Source organism: Castor canadensis, chromosome 5 (genome assembly GCF_047511655.1).
Source record: "Castor canadensis chromosome 5, mCasCan1.hap1v2, whole genome shotgun sequence".
Taxonomy (NCBI): Eukaryota; Metazoa; Chordata; class Mammalia; order Rodentia; family Castoridae; genus Castor; species Castor canadensis.
In genome coordinates, this window is record NC_133390.1 from 4,407,816 (window position 1) to 4,431,155 (window position 23,340).

The following is a 23,340-nucleotide window of genomic DNA, read 5'->3' on the forward strand; positions in this document are numbered from 1 at the left end:
TATACTCAGCACTGTCTCCATTCTTCCTCTTGGAAATGGGTGATCCTGGGTTGGTTTAATTTGAAACATTTCAATAATAACTTTTAGGTATCAGAACTCAATTTGATTTTCAGAAGTCATGATGAAGGAAATATTTTAAAATTAGTCTCCTTCTAGTTTAAACGTGCTCTACAGAATTCATCTGGCAACAGCCAGCCACCTAACCCAACCCAACCTTCTAGAAAAGATATGCTTCCAGGACATTTCTCCAAATGAAGTGTCAAGTCCAAATGAAGTCAAATTTCCCACGTGGGATAATGGACTCTATTTTATGACCTTTTTCTGTGCCCAGGGGGAAATCTGGCCCAATATACAGCTGGCAGTGGTAGATTAGGTCTATCAGGGGATGGTCTGGGTGTCTTCAGGGTCTCTGCTCCATGCAGCCCAAGTCACATTTCACAGGGTCTAGGATTGTTATTGGTGTGTCTAGTTGCCTGGAGAGTGTTCAAGATCCATTCTGTTATGAATACTTAATAGCAAGGAAGATGTGATCCCTCTCTCTTTAGAGAAGTTTCTGGGACTCAGCAAATCCATTCTCATGGGATAGACAAACTGGCAAAATTAATGAATTCCAACTGAGATTTGGTGAGTTTAGGGGAAACTCTAGTGTAGTTGTAAGTTACCATTTATACCACGCTGCATTTGCACCAGAGGTTCAGGCTGAGGGGTGCCTTTAGAGGAAGCCACTCTGAAGATCATGTTTTCTGGTTGGCTTATCTTCATCCTTGATTGTATTTAAACAAATTCTGGGAAGAAACACACAAAAGTAGATGATTCGGGTTTTTGAGACCACCAACAACAAAAAGAAACAGAAAATAAATGCTAACATCAGTTACTTCATTGGTAGCGTTTGTTTGGTTTTGTTGCTGTGTAGTAGGGACACATTGTCCAGCCTCAGTCTATCCAAATGTAAAAGATTATAAAGGAGAATAAGGCTCAGTGTATAAGGAATAGGAATGAACTCAGCCAAGTACATTTTATGAAAACCTTAAATCATTATTTTGCGTAATGGTGCGATGACTCAAGGGTGTGTAAGGTGGAGATTGTTACATTTAAGGAATTTGACAGAGATTTATGGTGCGTCTATCCTCCTTTCCAAGGAGAGGGCCATGGACTTGCTTCTCATTCCCAAAGAAGTCTGAGTCCAAACATAGTGACTGCTCAAATGGCTTAAATGACCGCCTAGAACCAGACCCCAGCTCTGTTCCTCATGACAGGTCAAAATACCTGTAGTTTCCTGCCTTTGATATAAGAAGAACAATACTGTCTTGTGAGGGGTGTTTGGAGCATTGAAGGTGGGTTTTGTAAGTAGAATATTCAACATCATCCTGGCACCATAATACACATTCATTCAATGCTCGCTCCTCCTTCATGCCAACACCAAAAGCAACAGTAATGGCTTTAACCTCCATTTCCAAACGTGCTGCAGAGTAATGATTTAACATTCTCATAAGAAGATGTGCTTGGCTGGGTACACTGTGTATTTCTTGGAGCTCATTCCAAAGCCTTATAAAGTTTAATAATTCACTTGGTGATACTTTCTTGGTGGAAATGAAGCTATCAAACTGTATAAATAGAGATTAAAATAATGTCACATATAAATTCCCCAACGCCTCTGTCTTTGCACATGTGAAATCTTGGATAATCAATTCCCTTCCCTTCCGTCCTCAGTCAATACCACCCACAGACAAAATGACACAAAAGTGGGTGCAGGTTCTTGGGAAGTACTAAGATGTTCTCTAGATAAATGTACAGGTGGCATAATGAATCTTTAATAGCAAAAGACTAATTTTAAAGTGTTACATGTCATCGAGATTTATTCATCTGTAACCAAATTCAGTCCAACAGTTGTGTAGTAAAGAAGTATTGATTGAAATTCATACAAATGTCAGAAACTTCTGGGACTAAGGGATACATTAAGGATAAGCCACCTAAAATATGGACTTTTTAGGAACCGAAATTTTAGGGTAGGTGTAGAGAGATAACTTGAACAAGTGTAATAAATAAGCAACTTATACAGTGTACTGAAAGGTCCACGTGCTAGGGGAGAAGCAGCAGGTGGACTAATTGGTGTGCTCAGGTGGTGATGGTCACTGAAACTTAAATAGACCTCTTTATGAAGGAGGTAGCCCAGCAAAGATTTGTCAAGGTGAGGGAATGAGTGTGGTCTGAGAATAGAAGAAAGCTAGTGTGGCTGAAGTGGAGTGAGCAAGGGAGAGAAGTAGGGGAAAGCCTCCCGAAAGAAAGAGCAAGGACAGATCCTGCTGACTTTTACCTGGAGTGGAGGGAGAGCTGGCCTGACCCGTTACAGCTGCATCACTTGCAGGTGGGTTAGAAAGTGTGGGTGGGAGAATGGAGGAGGCAGAAAGGCTGCTGTGGCAGTCCGAGGGCAAGGTCATAGAGGCTGAGACAAGAAAGGTAGCAGAGGTGGTGAGTAGCAGATTCTGAGTGTGTTCTGAAGGTCATTTCAGGAGCTTCTTGCTGTAGTGAATTTAAGACCTGAGGGGGGAGAGGCATCAAGGAGGATGCAAGCACTTGGTGTGAGCCACTGTTTAGAATGAACGCCTTCAGCCTTTTAGAAAAAATGCGGTATTTTATGGAGCTGATATTTTTGCAGTGTACCTTGGATCTAATTTATCTCTTTCTGAAATTCCAACAAGTGTGCAAAAGAATCACATCCAAGAGCAGGAAGGTCAGAGAACGTCTTGAATGCAATATTTTAAGAATGCTACATCAGAAAACAGGGCAACATTAAGCAGGACAGATAATTAGGGCCACAAATTAGCAGGATTACAGTTAGCAAAGTCTTCAGAGTTGGTGACACAGCCTGATGGGTGGGGTTTCTAGAACCTACTCCCCATTGTGTCACTAGGTCCATGTTGACTGGTGCAGGGTGAGAACCAGATGCACTGGGGTCCATCTACACAAAGGTGCTGTTTTACGTAAGGGTTGGTGACAACTGATTCTGAACTTTGTGAGACTGAAACGGGGTATAAACACATCCACCTGTAGGCTTAGCTGCTTTCCTTTTGAAGCTGTTTCTTCTAAGATTTGGGCTTAACTTAATTTTGAAGTCTGTTCAATCTCCTCTGCTTTTATTCCCTGGTTATGATTTTACCATTTGGTATTAAATCAGTATTGGGGGTTACAATATTAAGGCTGTATAAATAAGAGCTACAGCCAAGCCTCACATGCATCACGAGCTCTTTTCTTTCTATTCCATTTCTGCAGTTTTCCATGGACTCATCATAGTCACATACTTCTTGTTTACTCAGTTTTCACTGCATGTGTTACTAATTCCTCAAATTCTCCAGCAGGACTGAATCCTCCTCTTAATACATTCTTGTGGAATGTTTGTTTTCTTTTTTTTTTTTCTAGAAACCTCTCTCTGGGATCTCTCTTTATGTTGCTGTTGGGATGGCTGTTACCCTAGTGTCTTTCCTAGTCACCTGCAATTTATTTTTGCCTCTCCTATGTCGGAGCCTGTTTCTTGAATGTTGTGGGTCTGTCTTTCTTGGTTTGCTGTCCTTTTACTAATTTTTCTAGCACTTTTTGAATGAGGGTAAATAAGTGGTAACTGTCTTGACTTTGCATGATCTAAACATGTCTTTGCTTGATACTTTTGTGCGTAGAAGTCTAGATTAGTCCCGTGACTTTCCTTATAAAAGGGCCCAGTGATGCCCACCAAGATGAGCTCCACACTTCCTAGATCAGAACCTGGCATCAGGTTTTGATTACAGAAGACTCCTAAAATCATGGCATCCTTTTCTCACCAAGAAATGCCCTTTCTCTTTCAATAGAGGCCTGGCCCATTCACACTTAAGTGTGGGTTGTGTTGTCTGTGCTAAGTGCTGGATAAGCAGATGGTGTTCAGGATGTAATGATCCTTTGGCTGGATCCAAGGCACAAATGTTTCAGCAATGAACAGTGTCACATAAATGAGCCTTCTCTTCATGATGCAAGGGGAAAAATACAGGGACAGATCTGGTGGTGTGAAAGTACAGATGATGAAGTTTGATGAATTTGGTGCAGTGCTTCCCAATGTTCTGTGGGAAGACGGGAGCACCTGACCCCTGAAGCCGGTGCAGGTTTTTCCCATCACTATTTGGAGACCATAGGCTCTGCTAGGTAGACAAAGCAGCTGGGCATCTACGTGTTCTGTCTTCCTCCTGTTGTGCCTTTGAAACTTCATTAAAATGACAGCAAAGGAACTGAAATACACCTCTGTGGACAAAGAGGAAGTGAGGGAAGGCAGGGCAGCCATGAGAGGCCAACTATGATGATGATGGTTGAGCCATCTCCACAATGGGGAGAGCTAAAGGAAGTTGTGTAAGAGGAAGCCAGTGAGCAAGCTTTAATTCAGACCAAGCACTAGAACAGCCAATGAATCAGGGAGGTTTGACTACTGTCAGTCCCGCAAGAGCCTAATTAAAAGCTGTGCTACTCGAGACTTAGGGCATATTTGCATTTTGAGAATGGCCATTCATTTTGTTTCTGAAATGCAAAGTAAAACCTGTGTGCCATATGCACAAAAATGGAGTGCTAAAGCCCATAGGCCAGGGCTAAATGGAAAACGAAGCATCTGTGAGCATAAGGAAGGTGTGCTGTAAGAAAATGATGCTGAACTCTGTCTTGGTCAGTGAGATTAACAAGAATGTGTTTCCTTCTCACCCAGCTCGGGGCTTCACTCGGCCCTGGGATGGAAGGTGCGGGTATGGAAACCTGGATTTCGCATTTTTGTGTTGAGGGACCATTCCGGTGTCTGGTTAGAAGTCATTCTGTTCTTTAATCAAAGGACAGGTGATTCAGTTGGTTTCTATTAATCTCATCTGCCCCACCTGTGACTCTAGTGCTTGGGAAGCAAAAGCAGGAGGACTGCAAGTTTGGGACCAACCCAAGCTGTGTAATGAGGCTTTGTCTCAAACAAGGGAAGAACCTGCAAACACAGTCCCAATCCTCTTTTCCTTCCTCTCAGTAGTCTTATTTTATTGTCGCTTTGCTCTTCATGTTGTATATTTGAAGACATTCCATTTTGCAATGTTTTCCGTCTCTCCAAACTATTGTCTACTAATCTTTAGGGAGCAATTCTGTCAACATTGCTATGATGTTAGCTTTATTTCTAACTCTCTTATTTCTGCTGGTTTCTCTCTCATAATTTCTTACACGAATCTGTAATTCATTCCCTCTTCCTTCATGAACTTGCTCCATCTTTATTCCCAAATATTCATGCTTCCAGGTCACAAGGAATCTACACACTTGTTTTCCATTGCTATGACAGAATACCTCAGGCTAGGTAGTATATAAAGAAAGGAGGCTGATTTAGCTCACAGTTTTGGACAACAAAACATCACCGTGCAAGCTCTATTGAGGGCCACCACGGCTGTGGCAGATGACATCATGGTGGAAACATGTGAGGGGGGAATGATCACATGGTGAGATGAAGCCAGAGAAGGGGGTGAATCGGGCTCATTCTTTTGTAACAAGTCCTCTCCTGAGAACTAACCAGAGTCGCACTGAACTGCATTAACATGTTCCAAGGGCAACAGCTCCAGTGACCCAGTGACCGCTCACTGGGCTTCACCCCTTCAATATCCCAGCATCTCCGCACTGCCACACCCTGCATCGGCACAGCTTGTTTTAACATATGGACCTCTGGGGACTCCCCCAGGTCACATCCAAACCATAGCAGCACCACTCACAGGATTTTGTTGTGCTCGTGCACTTTGCTGCTCTGATTATAATTCCCACAGCATCTTCTGCCTCTTCCAATGGAGATCCATGTTCATACCTCTTAGAAACCTGTGAGCTTGAAGTGTAAATGGCGGGATGTAGCAGGTTGCATGCGTCTTCCTCTTTGCAGGGTCTGTGTTCTCCTGCAAACACTGAAGCCCCAGCAACACTAGTGAGAGTGACTCATCCACCCAGAGAGACAAAGGGACTTTATGTCTAAAATGAATTGCCTGTACCCACACAGAAATATTTCTCCAGAAGAATATAGTAAACAGTACTTAGCCATTTTCTGAGTAAAACACTAACATTTTTTTTCTTGAGAGCTTTGAAAACAGCAAAAATTGAGCTTTTTCTTATAAAATCAGTAAATATGTGGGATAAAACCAGCATTCTTATACAAAGTAGATAAACTCTTGGAATATGTTCTTATAATAGCTCTCCTCTTCTCAGCCATTCATCCTTGTGGTCCTTTGAAATCTATGTAATAGAATTTAGATGGCAAAGGTGATGTATAAGAAATGCAGGTCAAACCTTAGTCCTGAAGAGCAATCTTCAGTTATATAAAGCATGAAGTCCTTAATATTTTTTTCTTTTAAACATTTATTCATTCAACAAAAATATGAGGACTTCTGTTATATCCTGGTCAGCACACTAAGTACTAGGAATAAGGCCGGGCCCCTTTTCTAGATAACAGCACAGCTGTGAGGTGGTACTTCCCCTCTGGGAAGCTGAGGGGTAGGATCTAGGGTCTAGCTTGGAAGGTGGAAAACCAGAAGGAATTATTGTCTAAGCGGAAAATCAAGAATGAGTAAGAGAGGCATGGGCAAAGGTTGGTGAAACCCTCCTGTAGTAGGTCCAGTGTATGCAGACGCTGAGCTGGGAAAGGGGTTTGGGGACCCAACGCATATTGGAGATGGGTATGGCTGAATCCCAATGCATACTAAGCATGAGGTAAGATTGGATGCTGTTCTAGGCACAATTTATTAACATCAAACAAACAAGAAAGCAGCCTCTGGCTCAACAAAGTCACTGATATATCACCTGGTGACAGGTAGCACTAAAAAGATGGACCCATTGCTCAGTTCTTTCAAACTTGATGTTTTCCACTTAATTCTAGCAGCTTTGCTTCACATACTTTGAAGTTCTTTTGTGAGGTACATCAATAGCTAGGATATTATGTTGTCTTGTTGAATTGACAACTTTATCATTCAGGAGTAATAACCATTTATCCCTTGTGATAGCCCTTGCTCTGAATCTATTTCAAAATTAATATAATTTTCCATTTGCATTTTGGTAGTACTCATTTGCTATATTTTTGTAGCCTCTTTTTTTTTTTACTGCACTAGGTCTTTATACTTAAGAATGTTTTTTCACAGACTGTGTAAATTCTTGATTTGTCATCCAGTCTGACAATTTCTGCCCTTTGATTGAAGTATTTAGACCATTTATATTTAATGTAATCTTTCCACCAAAGATTTAAAACCACTGTCTTGCTAATTGCTTCCTGTGTTCACCTGTTTTCTGCTCCTTCCCTCTTTCCTCCTTGTGGATTAATAATGAGATGATCAATTTTACCCACTCTCCGTGCTTAACCTGAATGTTGTTCAGGTTTGCATGTTGTCTTGTTTGGAAAGTGGTTACCTTAGGGTATACAAAATTCCTCTGTAAAGTAGCATGCTTATGTTCCAATAATGGTAATATGCCACTTATAGTAGAAACTTGTGGTAGACTTGTATTTCTTGTTCCTCCTGCTTTTGTGTCAATATTGTTACTCATTTTATCACTAGGAAATGTTATAAACACCTTAGTCCACCATTGTTGTTGTTTTAAACTTGCCTCCTGATGATTTTTTAAATGAGGAAATAGTTTTTCATTTACCTGTGTACTTACCACCTTTGACACTTCTTGTTTCCTCTAGGAAGTCATATCCTTCATCTGGTATCTTTTCTCACTGCCCAAAGGACTTCCTTTGAGTTTTTGTATTTCCAGTCTATTAGCAATGAATTCTCTTAGCTTTCAAACATCTGAAAAATCATTATTTTACCTCCATTTATGAAAATATATTTTCTGCATATAGAACTATAGGTGAGCAGTTTCTTTTCTTTTAGAAAATTAATGCTTTAAATTTCTCTATTTTATTCAGGCTTCATTGTTTCTGGTGAGAAGTCTGCTGTAATTCTTATTTTTCCCCCATGGCCACATTATAGGTCATTTTTCATTATCCTATGTTAGTTGCACAAAGGGTTTTCATTATGATACTATCACACGTACACACAATATACTTGATCAAATTTACCCCCTCTGTCCCCCTTCTATCTCCTCCCCCTTTAAAACAATTTCAGCTGGTTTCATTGCTCTGCTGTTATACATGGCTGTCAAGTACTTCAGCCATGTTCACCCCTCTTTGTCTTCTCCTTTTATTCCCCCTCCCCCTCCCACTGAAACCCACCCCAAACAGGCCCTGTTTTACATTCTTGCTATTCATTGTTGGCAGTGCTGGGGTTTGAACTTGGAGTCTCACTCTTGCAAAGGTGCTCGACCCTTGAGCAGAAACTCCTGCTGTTCACTTTTCAAAACTAGATTCCACATGTGAGAGAGAGCACACAGCATGTCTATCTCAGTCTGGGTTATTTTGCTAAAAGTGATCTCTAGTTCCATCAGTTTTTCTGGAAATGACATAATTTCCTTCCTCTTTATGGTTGAATAATTTTCCCTTGTGTATATGCACCACTTTTTTTTTATCCACTCATTGGCTAATAAGCACCTAGGATGGTGAAATTCTTGTTCTTGTTTCTCTGTATGCAATGTTTACTGCTTTGAAGATATTTTTCTGTATTACTAATTTGGTCAGTTTGGTTATGCTGTGGTTTTGTTCTCTGTGTCTCCTGTGTTTGGTGTTTGTTGACTTTATTGGATATTTGGGGCTTATATAAGTACTAAATGTTTAAATTTTTAGATAGTGCTTCCTTATTTCCTCTTTATGGAACTCCAATTATATTCCACATCTCAGTAGTTTGTGTTTGTGGCTTTTAAGCCTCTGTACCTGTTTTACAATGTGTGCAGTATTCGTGCATCAGTGTTCACTGCTCCACCTTCTGAGTCATTGGCAGTTTCTTTTGCAGGGTCTTTTCTACTATTAATTCCATTTTTTTCTGATTTTCATCTCATATTTTATACTTTTGACTTCTTGATAATGCATTTTTGGCTCTTTTTATATTCTGTATGTGTCTCATCAACATGCTTTCCCTTTTCTATGCTGTCTTGAGTATCATGGGGAAATGCAGGGCGCATCCGCCCATTTTGTTAGCTTCCATTTCCCTGACTGTCTCTAGGGAATGAGTTGACTTCTAATAATAGGTCATATTTTTCTATCCACATCCAATTGTTAATTGGGTGCCAGAATTTTTTTGATTGATTGTTGGATTTTGTCATTTTCCATTGGCTAGTGTCAGAGTTCATGTGCTGTGCAGATAAGTTTCTCAGAATCATTGTCACTCTTCCAGGGACATTTTTAAGCTTTGATATGGTTAGTTTGGGCCCCACTGCTGTGGCCATGCAGTTGTGAGTGCTCTGTCTGGTGCACCATAGGCTGGATGTCCTTCCACTCTGGCTGGTTGAACATGAACTGTTCCTCACTTGGGGTGTGGTTCAGGGGTGCTCCGTCTGGTCCTCTCCATGTCACCCTCTCCATTCTTGGTGATCACTGTCCATGCAGCTTCCTTCTCTGTGCTCTGTAAATTCCAGAAACCTGGGCATCTTGAAGCCCCACACGTTGTCTCCTTCACCCTGCAGTCCTGTGGGCAACTGTTTGTAGTTTCCTCTTTGGAGTAGCCTTGAAAGCCCTCTCAGGAGTGGCACTCCTAGGGCCCACCTTGTTTCCTTATTTCATGGTTTACTGACTGTGTTGCCTGAATGCTTGGTGGCTTAAGGTAGAGGGTCAATGCAGTTTTTGATTTTGTAGTTGTGGTGTTGGTGGTGGCTGTTTAATCACAGAGACAGAATTTCCTGTTTCTATGTTCCATGACATCGAGAAGTTCCATCCAGTTCTTATTGCATGAGAGTAGCTGAGCTGGTTCTTCAGAGCTGGGGACCACGTAGAATGACTGAATTACACTAGATGGAGAAGCACAGTTGCTGTAACATCATGTTTTTCACAAACTGACTTGGAATTACTTCACAGAAGCTTAGGTGATTCCAGTTGTTATGATTCCATCATTGACCTGAGTTCAGTGATTTGGTCTACTTGACACTGAATTTCTAAACATTTATCCCAATAGGAAAACATTTTGAAGTCTCAAAATCAGCTAAAGGTTATTCTTTCATGGTATATTTACCTAGTGCTAAGTATATTCCATTTCATTTGGGAAACCTTTGTAGAAACAGTTCGTTTTAGCAACCATACCCAATTGTGGATTCTTACAAAATCAGTAAAAGCATTTTGAACTCAAATGGGATTTCCATTCAAAAATAAAAATACCCACCTTATAAATTCATTAGCCTGTTTTAGTTCTCATGTTTTCTGACCTCTCTGAAACAGCTGATGCCGTTGCAAACTTCTGATTGTTGTCCCAAAATGCTGTACTTTTGTTCCTAAAACACCGTCCTCTTGAGGGTTTGGATGTGGATATAACTCCTTATCTCTTTGATGGTTATTTCTTTTTCTGTCTCTTCAAAGTCTTCTCTTTTTATTTTGAATTTTTTGGCAGTTCTGGGGGTTGAACTCAGTGCCTCAGGCTTGCCATGCAGGCTCTCTACCACTTAAACTACTCTGCTAGCTCTAAACTCTTTTTAATTGAAGTATATATAGCATACACAGATCACTGTGTGTGTGTGTGTATTACAGTGATAGAGTGAAATTTTTGTTAGTTGGAAATAACCAGCACCCAGATTGAGAAAAAGACAGAAGCTTGGCTACACCCATGGGTAATCATTATTATAACTCTTGATGTCATAGAGCCATTTTTCCTACTTCTGGGTTTGATAGGAATATTAATAGTGTGCACTCTTTTCCTGTCATTATTGTGTGAGAGTCTTAAGTGTCGCTTATTGACAGAGCACTTGCATAGTATGGACAAGGCCCTGGGTTCCATTCCCTGCACTGCAAAAATAAAAATACAAAAACTAAACCCAGTCAACCAAAAATACTTTGCAGAGTGTAATTCATAATATTTTTGTATATGATTACATATTGTCATCCCTATTCTTACATAACAATTCAATGTACAAATACACTTGCCAGGTGCTATAGGTAGTCCAGTGCATGGTTTTGGGGAATATATACTTGGCATTACTGGTGGAACGCACTGTGGAACTGAGCTCTTGAATCATGAGGTATGAATGTTTTCAGCTTTTGGAGATACTGACAATGCTTTTCCTCAGTAGTTTTTATCATTTACCTTTCCACCTGCAGGGTAGGGAGCTGATCACTCCACATCCTTGAGACACAGGTTCTGTTCTGTGTTTCCCATTTTAGTTATTCTGATAAATACTTGGTAGTGCCTCATTGTGCTTTTAACATACATTTCCCTGGTGAATAATGACATCTAGTCCTTTGCCATGTGGTCAGTGGCCATTTATAAATGTGACTTTGTAAAGAGACTGTCCAAGTCTTTTGTCCATTTTTATTGGATTGTCTTTTTCTGTGGATATGTTGGAATTCATTGCCCACCTTGGGCACAAATCCTTTGTCACATATTCTTTTCCTAGTTTATACATAACCTGCCCATAAGGGTCCATAAGACTTTCATCTTTCCTGTTTTGTACCCCTGTCTTGGGATATTTCACTAAAGGATGGGCTATAGTTTCTGTGACTCTGCAGTCTACTTTTAGAGTCTTGGGATCTTATTTCCAATGTGCTAATGAGTGGCCCCAGGGCACTCCCCCCTCACCTTAGTAAGACTAATGTTTCTCTCCCCAACCAGCTCTGCCTTGGAGGTCCCTGTGTTAATGGTGTATCTATGCAACCAGACATAGCAGCTGTTACATTTGCATCACTCTGACTTTCTCCTTTCCTTCCCACGGCCCTGCCACAGATTCTTGAGAATGATATCGGACATATCAATATGACCAGTCCTTTATTCCCTCACAACACAGCAGTCTAACTGAACTTCTTGCCTCTAGTCTTCTCCCCATGAACCCAGTGTTTACTTTCTCAGACTGACCTGGGAAATTGATGTTTCTGTGTCAAAATTGTCAATGTCAACTCGTTTTTCAAATAACTCTATTGAGATATAATTTGAATGCTACAACATGGACCCCATTGAGGTGTGTAGCTCAGTGATTTCAGTTTGTTCAAAGCTATGTCCATCCTAGAACATAGTCAGCAACTCAAAAAGAAACTTGTACTCTTTAGCCATCACTTTCTGACCCATTCAGCCACGACCATTCATAAGTAACCCGCTGATATACTTTCTGTGTCCCTGGCTTTCTCTGTTCTGGAAATGTCATATGAATGCAATCACATGGTATGCAGTTGTGACTGGCTTTTTTCACTATGTTACCAAGGGTCATCCAATTGGAGCATGTGTCATTACTTCAGTCCTTTTCAATCATGAGTAATATTCATTGTATGTATAAACTACATTTTAGCTGGGCGCCAGTGGTTCACGCCTATAATCCTAGCTACTCAGGAGACAGAGATCAGGAGGATTGCAATTCAAAGTTAGCCTGGGCAAATAGCTCACTAGACCCTATCTGGATAAAACCTATTACAACAAAGGGGCTGGTAGAGTGGCTCAAGGTGTAGGCCCTGAATTCAAACCTCAGTACCAGTACTACAAAAAACCCAAAACCCTACATTTTGTTGGCCTATTTTTCTGTAGTTAGACATGCTGGTTGTGTCTACATTTAGCTACTATAAATGATGCAGCTTTAGATATTTCTGTATATGCTTTTGTGTGGACACACACTTTCGTCTTTCTTGGGTATACACCTAGGAGTGAAACTATTTCCTGTAGGATGAGTCATGTGCTTCCAGCTTGGCATCTGACATCTCTTACAATCTAGTCTTTATGCTGTCACACCGAAATGGCAGCTCCTGGAGGTGAGAAGTGCTCCAAGAATTGACCATTAGTGTGTTCCCAGGTCTTGGCATGGAACCAGGTACTTCATGGATGCTGAATGAGTATTTACAGGAAAAGTGAATATGGGACCCTACAAATCCCTTCTCAAAATTATTTTTCATCCTCATTTGTGCCCTGAATTTTCCATCATCAGCCCTCTCACTTCTCTCCTTTTTGGTTATGACAACTCAGTGTGTTAACATCTTTAAACCTTCTGCCTTTTCTCCTATGTGTCACCTTCCCTGGGTTGCCCACTTTCTCTGTCACTCAAGTGCCCCTAGTACTCTGTGATTCTGTCACATCATTTAGCAATTAGAATTGGAACTGGTCTCTACATGACCACAGCAACCTCAGACTAAACTGTCCTGGGCAGCAGTACTAGGCTTCTTCAAATGTGTCTGCCCAGAACCTCACCCAACACCTGGTATACAATAGATAGTCACTAAATGTTCCATGAGGGAAATGATTCTGTCACTGCTTGCAGTTCTCCTGCAACTTTCCCCTACCATGTCTGGATATTAAGAAAAGGTAAAATATGGACTTCTGTTTCTCATGTAACAGTCTTTATTTATGATCACCACTGGAGCCTTGGTTGTACCATCTGTTATAACAATATAAGATTCTGCAACCAAAGGAACAATCCTCCAAAGCTTTCCCTCTAGGTGCTTAGAGTTTGTACACAGGATTTTACAGACTGGGTTTCATGCATGATGATATCAAAGGTTTTGCTTAGCTTTCTGTTAAACTCAGGTGTTTGCAAAGAACTTCTTCTCACACAAGTAATTCATGTCAAGGTTACCTGAGCCCTCACCATGTTCCTGTTTGGAAAGAATGTGAGGCACCCCATAAAATGTGGTGTGGTCACTTAGGCAGACGGATGGTCCCATAGATGGAAGAAACAAAAGCTGTTGGAATATAGTGTGGGTTTTCATTTGCCTGTGGCCATGCGATGTGTATAATGAGTTTATGTTATTTTATTAAACCCTGTGGTGTGAGCTAGAAAGATAAGTGTAGAGTGCCTTAAAAAATGTAAAGAGAAGTGACAGGAATTCTCCATAGGTTGCTTATCTCTTTACTAGGATTAAACATTTACCATTTTTCCTGCAGTCATTTCAGTGGTTTCATCAGCTGACTCTTGGAATGTGGTTTTCAGTAACATGCTGTACTTTTAATTGAACAATATTTCCAATGCACATTTTTAAAGACTTTATGATTCCAGATGAGGCTACTTTTAGGACAGAGGAGGATAAATTCAAATATGACCAAGTTTTACTTAATTCAAATTACCCACCACTGAGTGGGCAGAAGAGTAATGTAGGGAAAAAAACCTAGAAATCCATATGGAATTAATTAGCCTTGAGGAATGACAGTTACCTTGTTCCTAACAATATGTTTGGGGTAATATCAGTTTCTTAGAAAGCTGAAATGTAAAATTACAGTGCTACTATCAGCATTTTTATCTGAGTTGAAAACAGTAATGTTGAACTCTTTAACTGTTCTGATCTGAACTGATTTCTTCGCTAGCAATCATTTTCAAATTCTGACTGAGGAAGCTTTAGCTTGATGGAAATCCCCACCTCCCTTCTCCTCAGGGAATGTCTGTTACTTTTATAAGACACATTTTCCTCCACCATCTTTACACGAATGGCATCAGCTCTGCTTCTTGGCTTAGCCACAGCCAGTCCTGGCTCTGGTAGTCAAACCCTTGGCCTCTTCCAGAAACTGGACCAGTGGAAAGAAAATGCATGCTCTGAGGAAGATATTTAGAGAGGGCTAAACCTCAGGTGTAAAGCTTGCCCAAAATTTGGCTTTTGAGAGAGAAATCATCCATATTATGAAACTAACATAGTGATATGAAAAGGTGTGGCCAATTCTGTGAGTCAATAGAGAATGAAACTCCCATGACTTGTTAAATATCGTGGAATGCAGGCAAAAGAAGGAGCATGGAAGACCAACTAGTCTTTGAACATTTGCCTCCTCTGTCTCCCCCTGCTACTCTTCTTTTATTAGGGCAAGCCAAACTTGGGGTGTAGTGTTTAAAGACTGGCCATGTGACCATTTAGTTGCTTAGCAGAAGCAGTTCTGAAATGTATGAGCCCATTCTACCACATTGCTTGTTCACTTTCATATGCTACAATAGGGACTGAGCAACTATTCTTCCTGATGGAGTTTTCTCTCTGGACTATGATACTAGGCCCCAGGGCTCTTCACATTCCTCCTTGTCCCCATACCAACACATTTTTAACATATTTTCTGAAGTAGTGAAGAACAAAGTTGTGAAACATGCAGTGTAAGATGTATTTTACAAGGGCAGAAAAGCAGTCTGTTCCATCTGACCTTGGTGATGTGTGGGGCTCACCATCTTGGTTTTCCTGAGTAGCAGCCTTCATACCATATGGGCATCCAGAGAAAGTTCCCTATGAGATTCTGTGGCACCCACCACTGTCACTGAGCTTACTGTAATTCAAGCCTTGGTACAGACGTCCTTCCCATTCAGCATGGCACATTTGATGCCACCTATGGCCTAAGAGCCAGAATGACCCTGGATCTCCCTGCTGGTGGGTCTGTCAGGAGAGGTCATCAGCCAGAATCCTCAAGGAGGTGTTTGTCTTCAGGAAAGCGCTCTTTAGCATCACCAGGCATTGTTGGGAAAGACATTTCCTAAAATGCTTCTCATATCAAGGAAAAGGGGAGGGATTTCAGGGGAGTCTCCTGTGCATCACTCATAGGGAGCAGATCACACTCCAGTTCCTTGTATTGGTGAAGGGAGCCAGGGTTTGTTCAGGGTCTCTGTTGGTAGTTTTCATCTGTATTTCTCTCTCTCAGCTTCCACCAATGTTCTGTTCCCTTGAATGTGAGAGGTAATTCTAATATTTTAAATATAGAAGTAATTTGGTAAAGTAGAAATTCCCCAAAGAGTTCCAATAGATTTATAAATTATCAATGGAACTTTTCCATGTCACATTAATATAAAGTGAGAAAATGAAGAGAATGGATTTACCAACTAACATTTATTAAATGTTTTCACTCTGCTAGGTGCTAAGTTTTATGCATAACAGCTCATTTAGTATATAAAACTTTACTAAAAATCAAAGTGGTTGTAGATTGCAGCTATGTATCACTGAGCACTGGGGACATGTTCTGAAAAGTGAATTGCTGGGTGGTGTCCTTGTTATGGGAACCTCCTGGACTGCACTTGCACAGATTTTGGTGGTGCTGGTCAGTCACTCAGGATGGCCTGTTGATCCATCAAGAAACACCCTAAATTCAAGATGGAAGAAGCTGCTGCCAGTGTAACACAGCACACTGCTTACTGGAAGCTTTTATATATCCATATATATGTGTAGGAGTAGACTTTAAAACAGTGATAAAATGTCCATATAGTAAATGCATCAACCAGTATTATAATGGTTTATTTTTGTTATTAAATATTTTGTGCCATGACTAGCACACAGTAGGTGTCTTTACACCAGCATCAACGCACACATGTAAGTATTGCATTAAGCCATCACCTTGTACTGGCTACAATGTCCCTAGGAGATTGGAATTTTTCAGCTCTATTATAATTTTATGGGACCACCCAGGTATAGGTGGTCCATCATGGACAACACTACCCTTGTGCAGTACACAACGTTGTATAACTGTTTGCTTCATATAGGGAAATGTTTATTCATAAAATAAAGTACATATTATCACTGTCCATATTCAAGGGGCTCCCAGAAAGCAAAGTCTCAGTTGCATAACAACCTTATTCAAAGTAAGAATGGTTGTTTACAAAGTTTTGCCACATCTAGTGACATCCCAGATTTAACTTCCTTCCATCTTTTCTATTTGCATTTTAAAAAATTTCTTGTGCTTATATAGTCACTTGCTTAGAGTATTAACTGGCTCAATTCAGATAGCTCGCCTAACACTTAAAATCTATGACACTAAGGTTCTGCTATTAGTGGGGTAGACTTACCCACCCCACATGCACATTGACTGAGAGGACTAAATTTTGTTATTTCTAATCCAGTCTCACTATTTTTGTAAGCAGTGTCAATGTCTTCATCCTTTTCTTACCAAATCACCTTAATTAAGTACATGCAAATAGATTGGCACATGCATTTTTATGACAAAAATTTTGTAGCAACTTCACTGTATGCCAGGAGCCTGTGTCCCCTCCACCCCAGCATTGAGAAAGACTAGATGAAGAAGGGCAGGCCCCTAAACTAGTTGGTAAGAGCTTGCCTCTGCCCCTGCCCAAACTAGGCAAGCTGTCTGTTTCCATTCTGTTCTAAGAGGGGACAATGTCCATAGAAAGATGGAACCCTGGTTCTGCCACCTCCTAGCCTTGTGTCCCTCATCAAGTGACACCCTCTGAATCTCCACTTCTTCAGAGTGCTTAATGTACCTAGCAAAACGGCTGTTCACAAGAGTAGGCAAAGTAGGACTCCTCAGCTCATTGAAGACCAGCTGGTATGGGACAGCTGGCTCCCCATTCGTGTCTTCCTCTCAGGGCAGCCACATTTCTCCCATGGCCTATAGCTTCTCTCTCTCTTAGGAAGAGAGGCTGACTGCACACCTAATCATAAGGTCACGGTTAAGCACAGATGTGATAAGCAGGCCTTCATAAATCTTTTGCTGAAGTTTTGGTTTCTACCTTTTGTGTTTCATTTGTTCACAGACACCGAATTTCATATGCATTTGTTACTGAGTGCAATTTAGACACTCAGGGAATAAGTGAAAAGGACAGATGGGAATCAACAGGATTGCTGATGTTTTATTTGTAGGAGTGAAAACAGAAATGATTTATATATAAAGACTAGAAAAAATCACATAATGTAATGCATCCACTAATCTGTGTTGTGAAGAAATAGGAAAGTTGTGTATATTATGCAAAATTACAAAAATAAAAGCATCTATGGTTTATGTGTGCTTTTAACACAGTGTGATTACATAGGTGAGACGCATAGGCAAGTGGACCAGAAGAGAAAATGGAAAAACCAAACCAAAAACTGGGCTGGTAGAATTGGATGAATCCTTTTTTAAATTCTCTTGATTGTCCCGACCACTTCTCAACAAGTGCCATGTTGACTTGACACTATTTTCTGACAACCAATTATGCTTTTTAAGATACTTTTACACATGATCTTCACTTTTATTTGTTTTTAAAATCTGGGCTAATTTTCTTCAAGGACAGGTCTCAATGTCCCTATAACCAGATCGTTCCATCCCAACAACTGGCTGCTGTCCTTCATGGAATGAAAGTGTGAGACCAGACCCTGGTTTCCACAAGGATTATGTTCTAGTGGGAGAGAGAGCAGTGAATGAATACAAAATACAGAATATAAAGTCCAACTGAGGTCCATGCCATGGCGACAGACCAGAGCAGGAGGCATGTAGCTTCAGTTCTTAAATTATCAAAAGTTAAGATCTAAGAGAACCTATTGGTTTCTATATGAACTATGCAACAAGGGTCATGCCTTGTCTTGCAGTACCAGTCTGTCTGTCCATAGTATTTTGAGTGATTTTTAAGGGTTTGGTTTTAGTTGAGCCTCATGGTGAAACCATGGAGGCCAGGTGCCTGAGCTACGTGCAGAGGGCAGCTGCACTAATGGCCTCTCCTGTTGTCTTCCACAGTGTTCAGTGAGGAAGCTCACTCCAGCCTCTACTTTGTCAATGCATCTCTGCAAGAGGTAGTGTTCGCAAGCACCTCGGGGACGCTGGTGCCCTGCCCGGCTGCAGGCATCCCTCCTGTGACTCTCAGATGGTACCTAGCAACGGGCGAGGAGATCTACGATGTCCCCGGGATCCGCCACGTCCACCCCAATGGCACTCTCCAAATTTTCCCCTTCCCTCCTTCAAGCTTCAGTACCTTAATCCATGATAATACTTACTATTGCACAGCTGAAACTCCTTCAGGGAAAATTAGAAGTCAGGATGTCCACATCAAGGCTGGTGAGTACAGGTCCTTGGGCTTTGCGTCCTGCTTAGGGTGGGAAGACAATGATAAATAGTAAGAGGCCAGTGCTGGCTGAGGACCAGTGACATCCCCAGCATCAGTTCTCCTGACACTATCCATCAGTCCTTTGTGATTTCATGGTGCTCCTTCACTAGATTTCAGAGTGTCTTACAGTGTGGGAACTAAAATTTGAAGGTAGCAATTATCAAGTTGCCATGTTCTAAGTTGTATCCCAACCTTGTTATATTTGGGCTAATTGATACTCTGACACCCTGTGTGGTTTCCCCCCTCCTCTCCCTTCTCCTGTCTCATCTCAGGGGATGTCAAAAGGAGAAAAAGAAAAGACAAATCATTGATCTGAATGAAAACATAACCTAAGTGTGTACTGTCATGGAAAGAGAAGCAATCTAATTTCTTTGCTTTCCAAGGGAAATAAAAAGGCTATTTTAACATTTTTGACTGTATCACACGTTGCCAAAATATGTTTCTTTTAACAACATATTGTGACTTTTTAAAAATCATCACTGCTACAAGTCAACTCAGAAACACAGCCTGAGATACACAGACATCAAAGGCTTTGCACACAGGACATATTGTATCCTTCTATGAATTTGACAAAGCCATGCAAACAAACTCATGGCCAACTTCTGTTAGCAAACATCATTTAAATTTCTTTTTTTTCTGCCTTGCACTGAACTACGTGAGTTGATTGACATATTATAATGGCAGGGCAAGGACAACGTGACTTTGTTGTCTCATACACCAGGTACCTGGGGTGTGGGGAGCTTCGTAATAATTTCTACAGCCAGCAAAGAGGTGCTAGTGGAAGACATTGTGACACAAGCAAGATGTGAGATGTTTCTGAATTGCCGCATGTGCTCTCTTTGATATAAGCAATCAAACACTAGACTGTGACTCACTGCCAGCAAGTCATTTTCTCAACTATATTTTGATCTCCACGACATACTCATGAATTCCAAAACCTGTACAAGAATGCACTTAAGAAAGGCAGAAAAGGATTGGCTTTAATCAATGAAAATTTAATATGTCAAATCATTAAAGTAAAGCCAATGAAATCTGTATAGGAACTTTTAAGCCTGACAAACAGAGCGATGTGGTGGATGCCTTTGACTTGGCAGACTGAGCATTTTAATTTAGAGTCTACAAAGCACCACTTACGCAGAAACCTGGAATTTCAAACAGCCGTATCTGTATGTGTTAATCCGTGATTTCTGTCTTGGGTTGCGTGTCAGATAAAGGAATTAAATGCTCACTTCTGTTTTAACTGTAGTTTTCTGAATTTGTCACAGAATTGATTGCATGACACTGAAGGTTTGGGGGATGGAAGCTCCACCATCCTGTGTGGCATCTGTGCTGTCTGGTCCTTCTGCACAGCTACACTATTGTGAGCTCTGTGCTGGTATCAGAAAGCCTGTCGAGTATCAGCCCAGTATGTGCACTGTGTCCATTTGAACACAGAAGGTGGACAGTCACATGGCCCAAGTGAGATGCATTTTTCTTATTTAATTTTGCTTCCTGTGAGGCACACATTATGGTTGCAATACCCTTATTTTCCTGCTGCTGGGGGTTGCTCATGCTAAGCGTACACTCTACAACAAAGCCACATTCCCAGCCCCCACAGTAATCTTTTAGGTTCTTTATTGGGTGCTTGAAAATCTGTATCTGTGTATACAGAAGCTAGGACACAGCTGAGTGGTCCTTCAGAACAGGTGAGGAGCACACCTGCCTCCTTCTGAGAGTTCAGTGCAGCTGAGAGCTGGATGAGTGCACACTCATGGGGTCCTCTTGTATCACTAACTGTCCTGCTAGATTGGCATTGGGATTTTCCCACAACAGTCCATTACATCATCACCTTTCCTTTGGCAGTACAAAGAATTCTTGGCTCTCATCAACTTTTAGCAGTTTTGATCAAGGTCTGAGTGCCAGCAGCTGAAGTAGGGTTCGCTTGTTATTTCATTAGCCAGAAATCTGCTTCTGACATAAAATACTTTCTGGCCCTTTTCATTGATTCCAAAGGCTGGAATGTAGATGGACCACTGATACAGTAGTGCCCTGTGCCCACCTGTGTGTGTTACTTAGCCAACACTGATACAGTACCACCCATGTCCACCTGTATGAGCTACTTAGCAAACACTGACACAGCACTGCCTTTGCCCATCTGTGTGTGCTACTTAGCAAAGACACAGTACCCCACTCCCATCTGTATGAGCTACTTAGCAAACAGCAGCCAGGTGCATGACTTGGGACAAGGTAAACACGTCCAGTGCTTGTCTCCTCCTTAGTAAATGGTGGCTAATGACAATTGGCCGAGTCAACCTGAAACCAAACAAAGAAAAAAAACATAGGACCAAATACATGAAGGCTCAGTTTTTGGGACTGGACTTCAGGCAGTGAAGGTCACTGACCCTCGAGAAGCTGGACTTAACAAGGCAAGTCCCGTGACTGCCTCCTGCCTCATGTTTCTGGATGAAGGACACAGAAATACACAGTGCTTTGTATGGCAGTTCCATTCACTCATGTTGCAACAAAATGGCTTCAGCACAGGGATGGAGAATGATCATAGTGGAAATCAGTAGGTTGTGAGCTAGAAACAATGGAGGAAATCTATAAAACCAAAAGTTGGTTCTCTGAAGAGAATTGATAAAGTCTACATATCACTGGTCACATTGAAGAGGAAAATAAGAGAGAAGGCTAGTGACCAATGTCAAGATGAGGGAGGTGACAGCTCTATAGAGTCTATAGATATTAGAATGATCATAAGGGAGCAATAAGGAGATCCCAGCAAACTCAACAATTTAGATGAACTGAAAAAATTCTCAAAAAACACAAAATACTCAAGAAGAAATAATTGAATTTGTAGATTTAAAAATTTCCTATCCTGAAATCCTAGGCTCAAATGGCTGCATTTTGAATTCTAATAAACATTTAAAGAAGAAATAATAAAAACTTGTAATCAGATTCTTCCAGAAAGCTGAAGAAAGGATATTTTCCCAAATCATCTGAGTCAATTTACCCTGATACTAAAACAAAACAAAGGCATGACAAGAAAACCATAGAGAAATGTCTCTCATGCACATAGATGTAAAAATTCTAAAAATTTTAGGAAGTGAAATCCATTAACATTTAAAAAGAATAACACATCATGATCATGAAGGGCTTATCTCCTGAATGCAAAGCTGGTTTGAAATTTGTAAATTTAACAATGTCATTCACCATAGTAGCACAATCAAAGCAAGAAATGTGATCATTTCAGCAGATGCGGAAGGCATTAACAAATCTTATAACAAAATGCTAAGAAAACTAGGAATAGAAGAGAACTTCCTCATTCTGATAAAAAGCAACTATAAAAATCCTCGTCTGTCCGGCATCACCAGTAAAGGTAAAAGGGTATATGCTTCCTCCTAAAGATGAAGAACAGCGCTAGCAGCTGTGCTCTGAGCTCAGCTACTCTGCATTGCACTGGAGGTTGTAGCTAGAGTAATAAGACAAGAGAAGAAAGTGAAATGTGTTCAGAGTCAAAGAAAAGTTTACCCCTCTTCACTAGTGGATGATGGTCATAAATGGAAAAATCCTGATGGAATCTACAAAATTACTGGAGCTAATTAGCGACTGTGTCAAGATCAACACACACACACAAATTATAGATGGAAAAATTTTAAAACTACTATTTATAATACAATAAAAAACTAAGAACCTTTGTAAATGCTACAATGTAACCCCCAGCACAATTAAAAAAATAAAAATACTTATAGATAAATATGACCCCAAATATTGAAAGAGATGTATACTAGAAATTGCAAAACATTGCTGAGAAAAATTAAAGGCGATGTAAATAATAGGAGAAACTTTTTTTGATGAGTTGGTGATTTCAGTGTTGTTAAGATATCCCCTCTCCCCGAAATTATCTATAGATTCAATACAGGTCAATGAAGCTTAGAGGGTTTTATAAGAATAAAATTTGACAACTTGGCTCTAAAATCTGTATGGAAACACAGAGGATATATCATGGCCAAAAGAACCTTGAAAAAAAAGAACAGCTGCTTAGGATGGCTAACACCACTTGGTTTTAATACTTATTTAAGGATAATCAGTATAAACATAAGTACTATGGCAGAATAAACATGATTTGAAATTGATTCGCACAGCTATGGATAGCAAAAAATCAACAAAGGTGCACAGGTAGCTCAAAGGAAAAAGGAGAGGTAGGCATTTCAACAACTGATACTGGGGCAATTGTACATCCATATGTAAAGAAATTAGTGTCAACCCTCGCACCATTTACTCAGATTAACTCAAAATGGGTCATAGATCTAAGTAGTAACCTACAGCTATAAAAATATTTGAAAAGCGGCTAGGCGCTGTGGCTCAAGCCTGTAATTCTAACTACTTAGGAGGCAGAGGTTGGGAGGACTGCGGTGCAAAGCCAGTCCCAGCAAAAAGTTCTGTAGACCTCATCTCAACCTTGGCCTGGCATGGTAGTGTGTGCCTGTCATCTCGTCTATGCATGGAAGCACAAATAGAGATGTTGTGATCTAGGCTGGCTAG

General features: G+C 40.7%; 1 protein-coding gene across 5 annotated transcripts in view; it reads left to right on the forward strand.

The window, feature by feature from the left end:
* The window catches only part of Dscam (DS cell adhesion molecule), a 657,480-nt gene that overhangs the window by 88,596 nt on the left and 545,544 nt on the right, over positions 1-23,340 (forward strand). For 4 of the 5 annotated variants that reach the window (XM_074072614.1, XM_074072617.1, XM_074072616.1 and 1 more), the window contains exon 2: positions 18,453-18,770. In XM_074072614.1, coding sequence (XP_073928715.1) covers positions 18,453-18,770 — 318 coding nt within the window. Of the gene's footprint in view, positions 1-18,452; positions 18,771-23,340 lie in introns of those variants that run through there. The other variant, XM_074072615.1, reaches the window with a different exon arrangement.